Source organism: Tamandua tetradactyla, chromosome 18, assembly GCF_023851605.1.
Source record: "Tamandua tetradactyla isolate mTamTet1 chromosome 18, mTamTet1.pri, whole genome shotgun sequence".
Classification (NCBI taxonomy): domain Eukaryota; kingdom Metazoa; phylum Chordata; class Mammalia; order Pilosa; family Myrmecophagidae; genus Tamandua; species Tamandua tetradactyla.
The window spans coordinates 24,653,623-24,669,519 of record NC_135344.1 but is presented as its reverse complement, the minus strand read 5'-3'; the positions used below and the strand labels follow the sequence as shown (position 1 = coordinate 24,669,519).

Sequence of the window (15,897 nt, the reverse complement as noted above, 5' to 3'; positions counted from 1 at the left end):
TAAAAAATGCAAAAAACATGAAGTAATGAGAGACAGAAATGTTTAGCTTTAAAAAATTAAGCCAGTAATTTTATGTGTGTCCATTTATTGATTGCTGGAAATACAGCCTATTGAGAATACATGACATGCATTTTTTGGGGGAAATTAACTAAATCTGAAAAGAAATCATTCAATAAGCCTGCTGTGAGTTAATAAGCTAACATAGATTAGATCTGAGGACAGGGTGGGGACAACTCAAACAGCCACTTACAGTTGTTATTAAGATTCCAGGTATAAATTCTTAGAACTCATTTCTTCTTAATTACTTAGGAAGATCAGCCTGTGTCTTTAGCATAAACCACTGCTAGGAGAGATGTGAATCATTTAACTACTAAAAGAGAATCATGCTTACTTTAATTTCTTTAAGACAATGCCATTTTTACAAATTCTTCTGTACCACTCATATGCCTCAGAATTATAAGGAGCTATACATGTTAAGAAAAGATTAATAATGGATGCAAAAGACTATTAATTTGATCCCAGGATTTATTGCCGAATTACATCCAGTTCTAAAATTAGCAAATTTTCACACCCATGTTGTCAATTTTTCTCCAAGATTTTTAATTCCTTGATAGAATAAAATGATATAAATTAAATTCCAGTTATACTTAAAAGGACAGAAAGATTAATTTACTATAAGATGCCTTGGAACATCATTACAAACTATTTAATTGAAAACATGGTGTATCTGTATACCAAAGTGCTGAAATGAATCCATATCTACAGGGTTATACACCAAAATTTTGTAATGGATTTTGTTTTCTTAAAATGACAACATCAGTGTCACTTGATGTTCAAGTAATTTGGATTATTTTTATGGTAGTAGGGATAAAAAACAGAAAGTTACATCCCAATAAACAAAAAAGGGGAAGATTTTGACTTTTTTTTTGAAGAGGCGAGGTCTGCTCCTTTAATAAACGGTATTCTTTCCTAATGCGTAGGAGAAATGGGTTATGGCTTGCAGCGCTGGACAAATCGAGGGTATAAGCATACATCTCGGATATGATACCTATTCAGAATCCAAGTTAAGAATCGTTCCAAGCCCAAGCCATATCCTCCATGAGGGCATGTTCCATATTTTCTCTGTTTTAAGAAAAGGAGAGAGAGGGAGGAACACATAATTACTTTAAAATTTCTAAAACAGTTCATTTCTACTGTGGTACGAATTAGTTCATCATGATTAGGAATTCAACCTTTAATCTATAAACCTTCATAGATCAAGTGTGAAGAAATAATATGGTGGTGAAAAATAAACCATGGATTAAGTACTACCCTGCAAAGAAGAAATTTCAAACTCAGTGTAAGTGTCTCTGTTTATGAGAGGAAAAATTATAAGTATTGACAGGATCTAATGACTTGAAATAACATATTTTTAAAAACTCAGTAGCAATGAGCAATAGAAGTCAACATATAATTTGGCCAAAGACAAAACTGGCAATACTCATAAGCCACATTATTATAAGCATGAAACAGAATACACCTCACTCAAACACCCAAGTACCACCTTGAATTCTCCTTTTAAAAACTGTAATTTATACAGAACTTTACAATGAAAAAATTTTAAACAATGTTAAAAAATAGTTGTTTTTACCTGATCTGTATACCAGTAATAGGGTGTGGGGTCAATCCCTTCCCTTTTATAGCCGGCCAGGATTTCTTCACTATCCCAGATACGCATTGAGCCTCCCACAATCTCACCAACATTAGGCATCAATACATCAACCTTCAAATAAAAGTAAAAATAAATTGTGCAATTACCACTAGGCTATCAGACACAGTATTGCTCTAAAGTTTAAATGAAAACATAGTTAAGCTCCTATAACTACTGATACTCAAATGCTATCATTAACAGAGCATGTTACCCCCATCAGGGAAGAAAAAAACATTACTTTAAATATTATTCATCTAGATGTATAATGAAATATTTGCCATGAGCTAGACCTTACTTCAAATGACAGTTTCCATCCACTTAACAAACAAAACTACTGATACTATTTGAGTCACAAACTCACAGACTCAGTGAGGCGGGAATCCTCAGGACATCGCTGCATATAGAAGGATTTGATCTCTACAGGAAACCGACACAGCAAGATTGGTTCATTAATGGTGTCTGTCATCAATCTCTCAGGAGCTTCTGGGATATCCTGAGGTTAAATGAGACTTCATTAACATTTACTACTCAGAATGCAACAAGACATAAGCAGTTCTTTCACCAAGTGTGCGCCCTTTGTCCTAGTCAAGCAAGACAGTGGAGAATGCACATAACCCACACATACACACTTACCTAAGGGGCCATTTCTTTCAGAGAACAAACATATTTAAAAATGCAAGTATTAAATGAACTGTAAAAAAAATTGCCTCCTTCTATAAGGTTATCTCAAGCACCAAGCAGCTTGAGGAATGAAAAAACAAAACTCAAGACATTATCAATGTGATGAGACGCTGCTCAGTGGCTAGTTTTATCTACCTCTGAAGGGAAAGTTGTCCAGCTAGTCCCATAAGGCAGAAGATAATCAGTGAACACTTCAGAACATCACTGATCTCCACACAGAGCATGCTATTAATGATGCTAATCTTTAAACTCTCCTGTTAATTGTACTTATTTTCTGTTAACATGTAATAGTTATGCCTTCAGTAGTAAGACACAGTCACAAGACAACCAATGTCAAATTTCCAAAAGTAGCCACATGTGGAACAGTTAGCCAAGAAATGTTAGATGGTGACAAATCAAGCTAATCAGTTCCTCTCTCAAAACAGCCTTAAGTAAACCATACAAAAACTCAAGTTAAAACTGAAAATTCTTGTCCCAGTAAAAACTGATTAAGGAGACTGACAGACACGCTGCCTTGTTTAATGTAAAAACTGAAGTGGACCTTGGCAATCACCTGGCACAGCAGTTTTCAAGCTCTGGTCCCTGGAGCCTTGAGCCCTCTGAGGTGTGGAGGGGAAATGGGAGATGAAGTGGGAGAGGCTCTGGTCTCTCAGCTTTTATCTGCTTTATATACTGGAGCTCTGTGTAAGATTTAAATAGGGGAAAAGGGGTCTTATTACATAACCCCCAAAAGGTCTGAAGACCATTTATCTAATCCAGCATCTTCATGTGAACATGTTGTTATCAGTGAGTGTTAAATGCTGACATGCATTGAAGCCTTCCTGTGCCATGGACCCTGAAAGGAGCTTAGTTCATTTAATTCTAACAAGCTTGCAAACTGGATGCTAACTTCAAGATAGAGAGTAGGAATCAGAGAGGCAAGGCTACAAGCCTTCAGTTACACAGCTGGTAAGGACAGAAGTGGGACCTAAATCCTGTGACTCCAAGTCTGCCTTCCATTCAATTACACTATTCTGCTGCATTTTAAGTACTAATATTACTCAAGTTTTCAGTACTAAATTGTATTATTAATTATCATAAATTCAAATATGAAACAATGAAAATAATTTATATAGGCCTACTATACTGTCTTCTCCACAAATTCCTTCCTGGAAAAAACAACAAAGCTGTAGTTAGCAGTAGCTACTCCCACTTCATCTATACAACAATGAGATTTGCAAATATTATGAAAGTAATGGTTAAGAGGTTGTCTACACCCCCAATACACACTGGGAGGGTGGTCAAGGCAACACAAACAAACTAAGTTTATCTAAGATAATAGGCCACCTTCCCCATTTAAGGCCCCTCCTTCTCTTTCAGTTTTGCATTTTAACCTAAAGCTGTTTTTTTCTTTGAATCTCCTTCCATAAGAAAGAATTTTCAATTACTATTTTAGGGATAGGAATCCCTTTTTAAAGCTCCCGTTCTTTTCTCTAATAGAACAAGTATATACATACAACAACATTTTGCACTTAATTTCAAAGAGTTTACAACCTTCTAAAGCATCTCTGCTATCCTAGTGAATTATGGGTAGAGCTTATGAATTGAAGCCATGGATTAACAATGAAAGAAGAGGAAAGAGGTAAATGACAACGGATGAGGTTTGCTAAAATACTGCTAATACTCACTGAACATTACAGAAAAGGTACTGTTTTAAGGTTATCTCTTAACAAATTTTCAAATAACCCCAAGTAGGTTCTTTCTATTATTACATTTATCTGAAGACCAGCAGATGCCTCTTGCATAAACTGATTTATTATGCATAAGTAGCAATCCATGTAAACCTAAGGCCACCTTTCAAACAATGATTAAGAAATACATACTTCTCCAAATTCATAGAAAGTTCCATCTTCTTTCTTTATATTGTGTTCTTTTAGCCACACAATGGCATCTGAATAGTTCATCCGTTTGAAAGGCCGTTTAGGAGGCTTGAAGTTCTGTAGGAGAAAGGAAAATTACAGTGTATAAAAAGAAACCATTAGCATTAAGATTTCTGTTATTAAAAACTATTTGCCCCTAATATAAATTATCATGTCAGACTACAAAACAGGGTAACATTCCTCAAAGTGGGAAATAAATATTTACCTCCTTTTATATAAGTTAAAATACTACGAAATTATTGGCAATGACTATCCAATTTTTGCCTTCACCTATTAGTCAACTTTTTTAGCTTACAACCTATTTAACGTACACAAATTGAGAGGGAAGGCTTTACTGTTTTCTTAGAAAGATCTGCAGTTGTTCATTTCCATACAGCACACCACCTACCGGGTTGAGTTCATATACTATGCTTGCTGCGGATGATTTCAAGACTCTATCTACCACATCACAAACCAGGTCCTCCAGGCGGTTCAGAAGGTCCTCAAAGGTCAGGAAAGGGCACTCTGCTTCAACATGAGCGTATCTGAAGAACAAGACACTGTCTCAGAGCTGCTCTTCTCTTAAGCTAAGCTTCTCTCAGACAAGGATTTTAATCACAGGAAATTCCCCAAAAGGCAAAACGCCAACACTGCTAACCAATTCTGCAAATTAGTTTTAAACTTCTTCTCCCTTGAGTAGTGATTTCTTCTTCACATCAAGAGTCAAGGCTCAGTGAGAACAGACCCTAGTGGTGACCTAAGAGACAAAACTGCTTCACATTTTCATCCATTAATTTATTTAACTGCCCTTCATTTGTCGTAAGTTATCAAATTTTCTTACCTACAAACATCATTTGCCTATATAAAGATTCCTTCTATAAAGACATTTTCTAAGAAAGAAAAGGAAAAGAAAAAGGCAATTCCATACTCTGCCAGGTGCCTGCGTGTCCTAGACTGTTCTGCCCTGTAGGACTGCGCAATGCAGAACACATCACCCAGAGCCGGGATGCAGGTCTCCAGGTACAACTGAGAGGACTGAGTCAAAAATGCCTCCTCCCCGAAGTAGTCAAGCTTGAAGAGTGTAGCGCCACCTTCCACTTGTGTTTGTACTAATGTCGGAGGAGTGATCTGTTCAGATGCAGAGAAGGAGTACATAAACACCGACTGTGAGCACCCCCATCCAAGGTTATTAACTGGCAAAAAAAGTATTATTTGCAAAAGATGAAGAATACACACTTACTTCATAGTATCCTCTATCAAAGAAATGGTCTCTAAAGCACCTGGTAACCATTGACCGTGCTTTTAAGATTTTGGACATGTTTTCTCCTCGGATCATCATGTGCCTGTTGTTAAGCTGGACGTCAACATCAGACTCTTCGTTGATCAGGTTATCAGCTCCTCCAGCAGGGGCCAACCCAATTAGTTCCCAGAAGTCACAATTCAGCTCATGGCCCCCTGGAGCCTAAATTTTACAAAAGCAGGGGAAGGGAAGAAAGGGAGGGAGAAGGGAGCAACAATAAAATTAATAGTATTGAAGATTTAAATGTATGTCAAAATTTTTGGCAAGCTGATATTATGAAGACCCTCATCATTTCTAGCACTCTAAAAGCAAAGAGGCAACAATCCAATTTTATATTAATATTGTTATATTTACTATTTCAGAGCAAATGCACACATGTACACATACATTATAAAAAGACAGAAAAACAAAACTAGAAAACAGTCTGGAATCCCACAACCTGGAGTAACTAACTACTGTTAACATTTTGATAAAGGTTCTAGCCTTCGGCTTGTAATTTAAAATAAGCTATTTATCCACATTGAAAAACTACTTAAATGCAAAGGTTTTACTTAAAGTTATTTCCCTTTGAAACCCATATATCGTAAAGTTACAAATTCTCCCTAATATGTCCATTAAAAGCAATCAAAAGACACATATCCTGGAATATGTAACTGACTTGATGGTAAACACTAGACAACAAATAATGTCATGACAATCACTCTATTTTGTAATTACATTATTTCCAGGAAAAGTCAGTCAACTTCTATGAAATACATATTCTTAATACAGATTCTTTTACATGAACACTCTGAGATCTTTTTCACCATTTCTAGTCTGCTATTAGTGGGACCTTGGAGCTCCCTCTGGTGGCTGATATGCCACATTTGTTTGTTTTCTTTCCTAACCACAACTATAACCACAGCAATCATTTGAACTATAATTACTAAGAAGTAACTGGAACTGTTATAGTTGAGGTTCTTGCTGACTAGAGAACATACAATTCTCTGAAAATCAGAGTGATATTTACGTTTGTTGAAAGAGGCTTTCAAACTCCAATTCAGAAAGTTTCAGATTTAGTTCACTGCTCTATACTAAAAAATTTTTGGAGGAGTTAAGGACTATTTTTTTACTCTTCCTAGATGAAAATTATTCACACATCCAAAGCACAGTGGATATATTATAACTTATGAGATTTATTCAGAAATTCTACAAAGTTGGAAATCCCCGAATTCTGACTTTTATATGTCTTGTATATATTTCAACATGTACGTTGTTTCACTGCAAAGGAAAAGATACAGTAAAAATTTAACAAGTGCAACACACTTTTGTATTTATATGTCAAATACCAAAAAGAAAGAACATATGGAAGATACAGCGAGAAAACAAACACACACACATACTCTACTCACCTAGTAAGGAACTCAACCCACTCACCTGTTTCCCCTTTGGCATGAGATTTAGAGTACCATACACTGCGACACTGCTCTCGGTGGACAGAACCACCCCGTTGTAACACTGACACTAGAAAAGATGGAAGGGCAAACTCAGCTAATCACAGTTGCACTGAAATATTCTAACATACAGAGAGCTAAGGGGATTATTCAAATAAGTTATTTGGTCCTATACCCGTCAAATAAGGAGTGAGATAGTCATCAATCTTTAATGTTAATTAAGAATAGCTATTCTTCAAATGTTAAAATAAATTTAGTTTGAAATGCTAGTGATCAATGAAGGCGAGGGGTAAGGGGTATGGTATGCATAATCTTTTTTTTTTTCTGTTCTCGTTTTATTTCTTTTTCTGTTGTCTTTTCTTTAAAATTTTTTATTAATTAAAAAAAAATTACAAGAAAGAAACACAAACATTCCCAACACATACACTCAGCATTTCACAATATCATCACATAGTTGCATGGTCATCATCATGATCATTTCCCAGAATATTTGCATCAATTCAGAAAAAGAAATTAAAAGACAACAGAAAAATAAAACAAAAACAGAAAAAAAGAATTTTACATACCATACCCTTACCCCTCCCTTTTATTGATCACTTCCTGTTGTTTTTTATTTCTTTTTCTGAACTGATGCAAATGTTCTAAGAAATGATGAATATGCAACTAAGTGATCATATTGTGAATTATTGATTATATATGTAGAACGGAATGATCACATATTAATGTTTTAGTTCGTTTGTTAAATTTTTTTAATAAATAAATTAAAAAAAAGAATAGCTATTCTTTGTGGGAAATTTACTTATATAGAGGCATATATATGTAAGGCTACACTTTACATATACACATGCTTAAATGACACTAGCCCACATTGCTTAAAAGTATCCAGGCAGCCTATTCTTTTTTAATCCAGACTATTAAATTAACAAACAGCATCTATTGGACAATCTTCGATATTTGCTAAAACCAATAGGAGAAAAGTGATAAGCAACTTTTTAAAGGAGGGAACCAAGCTGTCAACACCTTAACCCACTAATCATATATCAAGACAAATGAACAGTATGTGCTTCTTGCTGTGATTAAACTGGAAGCATAGCACCTCACCCATGAAGTAGCCTTGCCAAAAACAAAACCCAAAAAAATGGAATCTGATTTTCATTGGACCTAACTTCTAGCTTGCAAGAAATACAAAGGCTGTAAGAACAAGTTCAAAGGCGATGCAAGGAACCAAACCCTAAATGTGAAAAATCCCACAGGGCAAACAACAACAAATGGCAAGGGGGTGGGGAAAGAAGAGTGAAAAGAGAGAGCTATTATAGATTCACAGAGACGTCAGAGATTATCGGCTAGATGCAGCTGATCTTATTTGGTTCCTCCTTCAAATCAACCAATTGAAAAAGGCATTACGACTCAGCTGGGAGAATCTGACAGTGTATTAGATATTAGGAGTTATCGTTAATTTGTGGGGGTGTGATAAGGGTAGTGTGACAACATTTAAAATATCTTTTTTCTCAGAGATGCATACATGCAGATGCACTCAGATGCAATGTCATGCTGTCTTGGGTGATGGGGAGATGTAAACCAGGAGTGGCCGTATTTGGTGATGACTGGAGCTGGGCAACGGCACATGGGGATCCTTCATACTACTCTATTTTTTATGTGTTACAATATTTTCATTAATAGGAAGTTTTAAATAAGCAAAATTTCCAAAACTAACAAAACAGAAGCCTACTGAAACAAATCTTATCTTGTCCATAAATAAAAGAAAATTACCAGCTCATCCGACAAGACACACTGCAGATAACCGGTACCATCCCGCAACACCAAAAACATTAAATTCTTTCCTAAAAATGAGAAAAAGAAATTTGGGCTAGACTGTTTGCAAGGCACTTAAAAAAAATATTTGTTCATAATCTTATCTTATACAATGGAAACACCAAGGTTGTAAACTAAAGAAGTTCGACCCTCCCATGTGGTCCCCTTTCTTCAGACTGCCCATTTCTTCAAAAATGGTACTACTCAGTATCCACACTGTATTTTTATCTTCACTGTACTTTCAAATTCCTCCTGATCCTCATAAATTGAGTGCAAAAGCAAGAATGGAAGCCACTGGAGTTGAGGGATCCTGTTTTATTTCCCTTTGAAATCTGTGCAACTGTGCATTTGGTGGGAGGTGCATAAATAGCGTGAACAGAATCACCTTTTCTTATGTAGGTCTCATCTCTTTTTACAAAGGATTTGATTGCCCTTACAATAAAAACGTGACAAATAATAAAAAGAGAAAAAAAATGTCAGGGCTAAGGACTAATGCAAATATATGAATTATAAAAGTCAAAGCTACTAACATCAAGTTTCAGACTTGGCTCTGAACTTCCTATAATACATTCCATTTTTCATTACATCACTAAATTCAATTTGTCAAATATTTACTGGGTACCTCGGAATCACTGTGGATGCTTCCATTTAAAATGGCATTTAAATAATTTTTCAAATTCTCACTAGTTGTTAAATTAAAAAAAAAATTGAGAGTATGAATCATTCATTGCATATCTTTTAAATAGCCAACATACCCCAAATAAAAGCCCTTAACTAAGTATGTTTATGTTTTTATTCGTATAAAACCAGAGATGTTTAAAATTAAAAAGAGAGAAAAGTTCTACTGCTTACCTTGCCTACGCAGCCTATGGACCCAGCCAAACACCTTTACTCTTTGGCCTCTGTGGGCTTCTAATGCATGAATCTTCACCTGTCAAGTTAAAATGAATAATAGTTGACAATCATGTCATTTAACATATCACCTACCAACTTTTTCACAAATATTGTACAGATGAATAAAAAAATTCACAAATGTGTAAAATGAAGAGAGTCACAAACTGTAGGTAAGAGCCAAAAAATTTAACCATACTGAAGCAGTTAAAAATATCTCCAACTCTCCTCACTCTTAGTGCAAAACTGGCAATGAGAAACACCCAGAAGAATATCCAAATATCAACCACAAATTCTCTGGTTCTCAAAGCACAGCCAATTCTTTTCAGATACTGCCATATAAAAACAAGTAACAAATTAATCCAATTAGTCACGAGTGTAAATGTGCTCCCCATGATACCACCAATCCTAGTCCACAACAGAAGCTTTTCCTTGTCCCCACAGTATACTGTGAGACTTAGAAGCTAAGGAAGGCTAGACTTTTGTTTGGGGGATGAAGGAGAAAGGAAACGTGAAGCAGAAGGGAATGGTGAAAGCAACCTAGGAAGCAGCTCCATCGCTAAGAAAGGGGGAAAACATGATTAATTCATCAACAACAAGAATTATTTTAAATCAAACCATGTCTAGTCATAGTCTAGCACTCTGTTTGGGTTCCAGGAAAAATACATAAGGAAGAAGAGTGAATCCAACTTTTAAAAATCATGAAAAGCATGGATTTCAAGTATTTCATGTTATAATGAGGAAACACTTATAAAGAGTAAAATCACTTCACCAACACCACACAGCACAGCCAGTGGTGGCTTGTAGTTGGGGCAGAATTTGTTCAACACGCAGTTACATTAAAAAATGCAGACTTTTTAAATGTAACGTTATAATAAAATTAGCCCCAAAAGAACGAGCTTCATAACTCTAAATAAAGTTACTCCTCTCTATTTCTTCTGAAAAGGAAAGTGAAGACAATACAGAGGAAAAAAACTACATGACACGCCCCTTGCAAATAAAAATGTTTGATGTAGCTACAGGTACGATATTTGAAACAATACATATTGTGCTTCACTTACACATTTTGGCTCTGGAAGACTTGGATCATTTTTAATGGTAATCTTCTTTGCTTCCTCCAGGTTCTTTTCTCTTCGCAAATTGTCTTCTGCCTGATTTTAATGATCAAGCGATTTGTTAAATGGGTTTCCAATGTTCTAACTTTAAAAAATATTTACAGGGACAAATTCACTGCTCACCTCTTTTTTTTCCCGGGATTCACTCTTCATTTGTTCCCTATGCCACATTTTTTTAATGTTCTTCATCTGTGATTTGGAAATAATATCCCACCTCTTGAGACAAAACAAGATATTTAATTTTTTTCAAAATTCCTACAGTCTAATGAAAAATTTATTCAGAAAATTTAATTCTGTAAAACTGTGGTTCACTCTACCTCATTTTCTTTTTGTGAATCCACATAAATGGTAGGAAACGGTTCTTTTCCTACTGTCATGAGAGCCTTGGGTAGGATAGAAACAAAGAAAATTTCCTTAACATGGCACAGTATTTAAAATCAATATAACACCCATTTATGGGATAACTTTAACAATCTAGAACATAATCAAGAGCCAAGAAGAAAATGTAAAGATCCCAACAGCAAAAAATTAATATTAATTTTACTTACTACTGCAAGTTTGCTTACAGTAGAACCCACAGATTCTTTCACAAACAATTCTAGCTAGCTCAGTTGTCCAGTATAAGTAGATTAGAAGCAACACTTTTTAAATAGTTGTAAGGACCAAGAGAATAATCCTGGGTCACATCTGAAAGGTTACTCCTGTGTTAGTAATCAGAGAAGTGTGTAAGATGTGTTTTAAACTCTTTCAAAACAATAACCGCTACATACACCAAAGGCTAAGCTTCGCTTCAGCTGAAAAACTCCCCCATGTGTAATACCGCCTTAGACCCGTACTAGGACACAGGAGCTACTGCTGTATTCTACCTCATTTTACATTTTACTGTGTTTCTTTTTAAAAGTAGACAGTTGAAAGTATAAAAGATGTTTTATTAACTGCCTCAAATATTATCTTAAAATTTCTCCAAAGGTATGAACTCAACCAATAAATGCTAAATTACTCTTTTCAGTAGTAGGATCTAAAGTGACTTTCTAAAGGTCTAATTTCCAGACCTAAAATATACTTCTCATCTTGATACAACATTGATCCCAACTCAATGACTGCTGCAGAAGAGGAAATCTGGATATTTTAAAAACACCCATGAGAGTTCATCATTTTAACAATTAGACTTTGTAGTACTGTTTGTAAATAATCGATTTGTAAATCCTGACAATCTGACCTGTTCCCTCTTTAATTGCTGAAAGTGAAAGAGCCAAGCTATAATTTCCTAAGCAAGAACCGCACACTTTTGCTATCAGTGACATACTGCAAATGTTACCTTATCCTGAGTTGTCAATTTTGGAAAGCCCCAAGGACACATCCCAATGACACAGAAATGAGAGAATATGATTTCCAAGAGTTAAAAAGACCCACTAAAGCTTAACTATATAGACCCACTCAAAAGCGGAGGAAATACTCCAACAGGAGACTTGATAATAAGCTAAATAAATATCCTAACACAGGTAACAAAAAGGATTAGCCAGGCATGGATGCACAGAAAGGTGTGTCAGGGAACAGTGCATTTCCTAGCACTCTCCAAGAAAGGAGTTCTAACTGTCTTCCTTTTGTGGTTGTCCACGTGGAGGGCTGTGGTCAATGGATGCTAGCCTTCCAGCTCAAACAGCAAGCCCACGGCTAATGTAAGATGAGTGTCTTGGGCCATTAATGGCCCTGATCCCATTATCACCGTCTCACCGAACACTCATGTTCTGAGTCTGGGCTCTCAAAGAAACCTTCTGCTCTGTATTTGGCTTCCCATGTAAGTCTGCTGAGAGAGAATGCACTAAACATATTCCAGGGTTCTAGGTCCTGAGAAAGAAAAGTAAATTAATAGAGTGGCATTCTGATTTCAAGCTCCAGACTCACAAGAGAGTCAGTCTCTGAGATGTGGGACCACTCTTGGTGTACTAATATAAATAAGGTCTTTGAGTCTGAAGGCTTAGGGCTATAGTCTGAACTAGGGTAAATTTACCAAAAAGCCCATTAAGGATCGGTTTGGAAAAACCTGGGAAAGAGCTCTATGTGACTGAAGGAAGGTGACTTTTATTTCTATACAAATTGAAAAAACATATTTTGACTCTGCAGAAAAATAAATTCCAAGATACAATGCTATACGGTAAGGAAGGAAAGAAGTACCCTTTTTAAAAGTGCAAATAAGTTTAGACTTGGATCATTTAATACCCTAAAAGGTACATATCTGTATGCACCAAATACTTTTCCTTCTCTGAAAATTCTCTTCAAAACCAAGTGCTTGAGATAAAATTGTTGACAAGTGACACAATAATAGATATTTGTTGTTAGTAAACAAAAGTCTTTTTCTTAAAGAGAAAAGGCACTACCTTTAGACCTGTTTTAAAAGGTTTCTCCTTGGTTCCATCACCAGTAGCATCATTTCCTTCTCGATCCGAGACATATAGTTCTCCTGTTTTAAAGAATGAGAATAAGTCGCTTGTTTGGCTAATAACTGTACTGCAACTACTTTATCCATTCTTTTGTAAACTTAGCAATATCTGTGCAGTAAAAACTACCATCATCCAAAGGAAATTATAATTATTTCCTCCTCTCATTCCAATGATATCCATCTCATAAAAGCTTATTTATTACAAACGTGGCTTTTCAGAATGAACTTTAATAATTTCAATTGGTGATACTGCTTCTCAAAAAATAAACCAAGGACTTTGGAATTAGCCAGCCAAGTTAGAATCTTGGATGTGGTATCTTAAAAGCCTAACTGACTCTGGGCAATTTACTTAATCTCGCCAAACTTAGTTCCTCATCTGGAAAAGAGGAAAAGGAGACACATATATTTTGAAGGGCAGTAGGGAGGATGAAATAAAGTGACACATATAAATCAGATATCCCGGTCAAATAAACACCAGTTTCCTCTGATTTTTAAAGGAAACCAGTGTTAAATGACAGAAGGCCTAACAATTACTACGTCTGAACAATGACATCAATCAGCCTGCTAAATCTTTTTCTTTCTCTACTGCACCATAAGGTCTTCCTGGAAATCTCAATAAAACTGACAAGGTGTGAAAGAGAATAAGCAAATCTCTAAAGCCCCTTCTTAAGACCACTCTTTAAAATGTGGGCGGTAAACTGATCTCTCAACAACTTCCCAAGGCCTAGGTCTCAGCTGAATCACCGTATTTTTCGCAGTAGGGTTAAGTCCAGAGCGGTCGCCATTCCCGCGGCGGAATCACAGGGCCGAGGAGAGCCCCGGCCAGGCCGCAGAGTCCCGGGCCCACGGCGGGTCCAGGCCCTCCTCCTGCCTTAATTCATCCTGCAAATACTCACAGGGAGCGCACTCCCTACCAGGCACTAAAGCAGGCGTCGGCCCTCGGCGGGGAACACGCCGCACAAGGTTCCCGACCCAGGCAAGGAGCACGGCGCCACATTCAAACACCCGGGTCCCCAAGTCTCACTCACCTAGCACCATCCCCGCGGTAGCCCTGGTCACCTCCAAAGACATCGTGTGCAACGCTGCCGCCGCCTCGTCAGCCCAGCGTTCACCGGCACCTTCCCCGACTTGAGAGTTGCATCATGTAACGAACGCCCTTGCCGCCGTCGCCCCAGTTGAGTCACCAGGGCGTTGGAGTGCCATTGGTTACAGGAGGTGGGCAAGTGACGCCGGAGCCGCCATTTTTAGTGAGAGTCATCTTTTTAGTGGTCCAGAGACGAGCCTGAGCCCCGCCCCTCGCGCACGCTGCGCTGCTGTGCGTGGGCGCCACCTCGTGGAGATTCCCTGCGACTCGGCAGGGCTTTGATCTCTCTCCTTTGGTTCTCCATTTCCCAAACTTTTCTTCCTGAATCTTCTAGTTCTCGCCCCCAGCCCTAGGCGCGCCGGGAACTGAACCAAGGATTTCGTTCCCGGTCCCAGATGATGAAATGCTTATTGAATTCGTGTCATCATCAAATGTATTAAGCGCCGGGAACGCATGGGGTAGGCAGTAGGGGAGGTAGATAAGACAAGTCCTGTCTCACATGCAATCCTCCTTTGAAATATGAAGATGCCTTCACTTTTATAACTTCAATGAATGAACGTACTTCTGTATTTGCGTAACTTTGTCTAAGGTTTATTTTCACTTAGGTAAAAGGATTACTATTAGCCATAATAAGGTTGTTGAGAAAGCTAAGGGTAAGAAAGGAATTAAAAAATGACCTGTACATAGATTCAGAACCTATCGAGAAAAATGAACCAAATAATTTTCTTGAAGACTATTTCACCCAATTATCTGGCCTTTTCCTTTCCCTCTTTGCTGAATATTTTTTGTTTGCCCACGTATTGGTTGTCTATAGCTACAAAGCAAATTATCCCAAATCTTAGCAGCTTGAAACAATAAACACTATCTTGTCGGGTTTCCCAGGGTCAGGAATTCCAGAGCTGCTTAAATGGGGGTTTGGGCTCAAAGTCTTGATACTGAACAAAAGCGGTGGGTTTCTATCTGATGTGCCAAACAGCCAGCCCATGACACCTGGGTGTCAAAGACAGAAAGAAGTTAATGCTACCTGTGAAGCAAGAGATCAGGTGGCCTAAAATCTGTCTCCCCAAGTCTAAGGAGTTCAGGTTACAAGGAAGGAAATGGAGTTTACTATTATAATGGGAAACAGGGCTGAGACTAGACTAGGATAGCTATTGCTATAGTAGGTATACACAAGGCTGAGACCAAGCTAGAATGACCATTATAGTAGCAAGTAAAGACAAGGGTGAGGTAACTGTAAACAGGGGTGAGACCGAGTTGAGTTTCAGGGATGTCAGGTATTAATGTCTGCCTATTCCCCAATATAGAATCATTTGTTAATCCTTACTTTCTCGGTTACAATTTCTCCCTTTTATTTTTGTTCATTCCTTAATCTTGAGGAATATCTGGGTAATGACCATTCTACCTTCTTCATGCTGAAAAAGGGCATTGACATTATGGGGTAAAGGAGTGAAACTGATTGCTGTTCTCAAAGAGACTGGTACCTCTAGGTTTCAGGGTTTATCTGGCACAGGAAGAATGAGGAGGTTTTAAGTCTTTGAAAAATAAACTAAATA

The 15,897-nt window shown here is 37.2% G+C and overlaps 1 protein-coding gene across 1 annotated transcript; it reads right to left on the bottom strand.

The window, feature by feature from the left end:
* Window positions 1–41: 41 nt before the first annotated feature.
* On the bottom strand, window positions 42–14,502 carry NARS1 (asparaginyl-tRNA synthetase 1). Its single transcript, XM_077135378.1, has 15 exons — window positions 14,289–14,502; window positions 13,199–13,281; window positions 11,138–11,203; window positions 10,944–11,036; window positions 10,767–10,856; window positions 9,667–9,745; window positions 8,773–8,843; window positions 6,986–7,072; window positions 5,510–5,731; window positions 5,198–5,397; window positions 4,679–4,814; window positions 4,234–4,347; window positions 2,052–2,183; window positions 1,631–1,762; window positions 42–1,122 (listed from the first exon to the last, which is right to left on the bottom strand). The coding sequence occupies exons 1-15, from the start codon at window positions 14,329–14,331 to the stop codon at window positions 991–993; spliced, it is 1,680 nt and encodes a 559-aa protein (XP_076991493.1). The 5' UTR covers window positions 14,332–14,502; the 3' UTR covers window positions 42–990.
* Window positions 14,503–15,897: the final 1,395 nt, after the last annotated feature.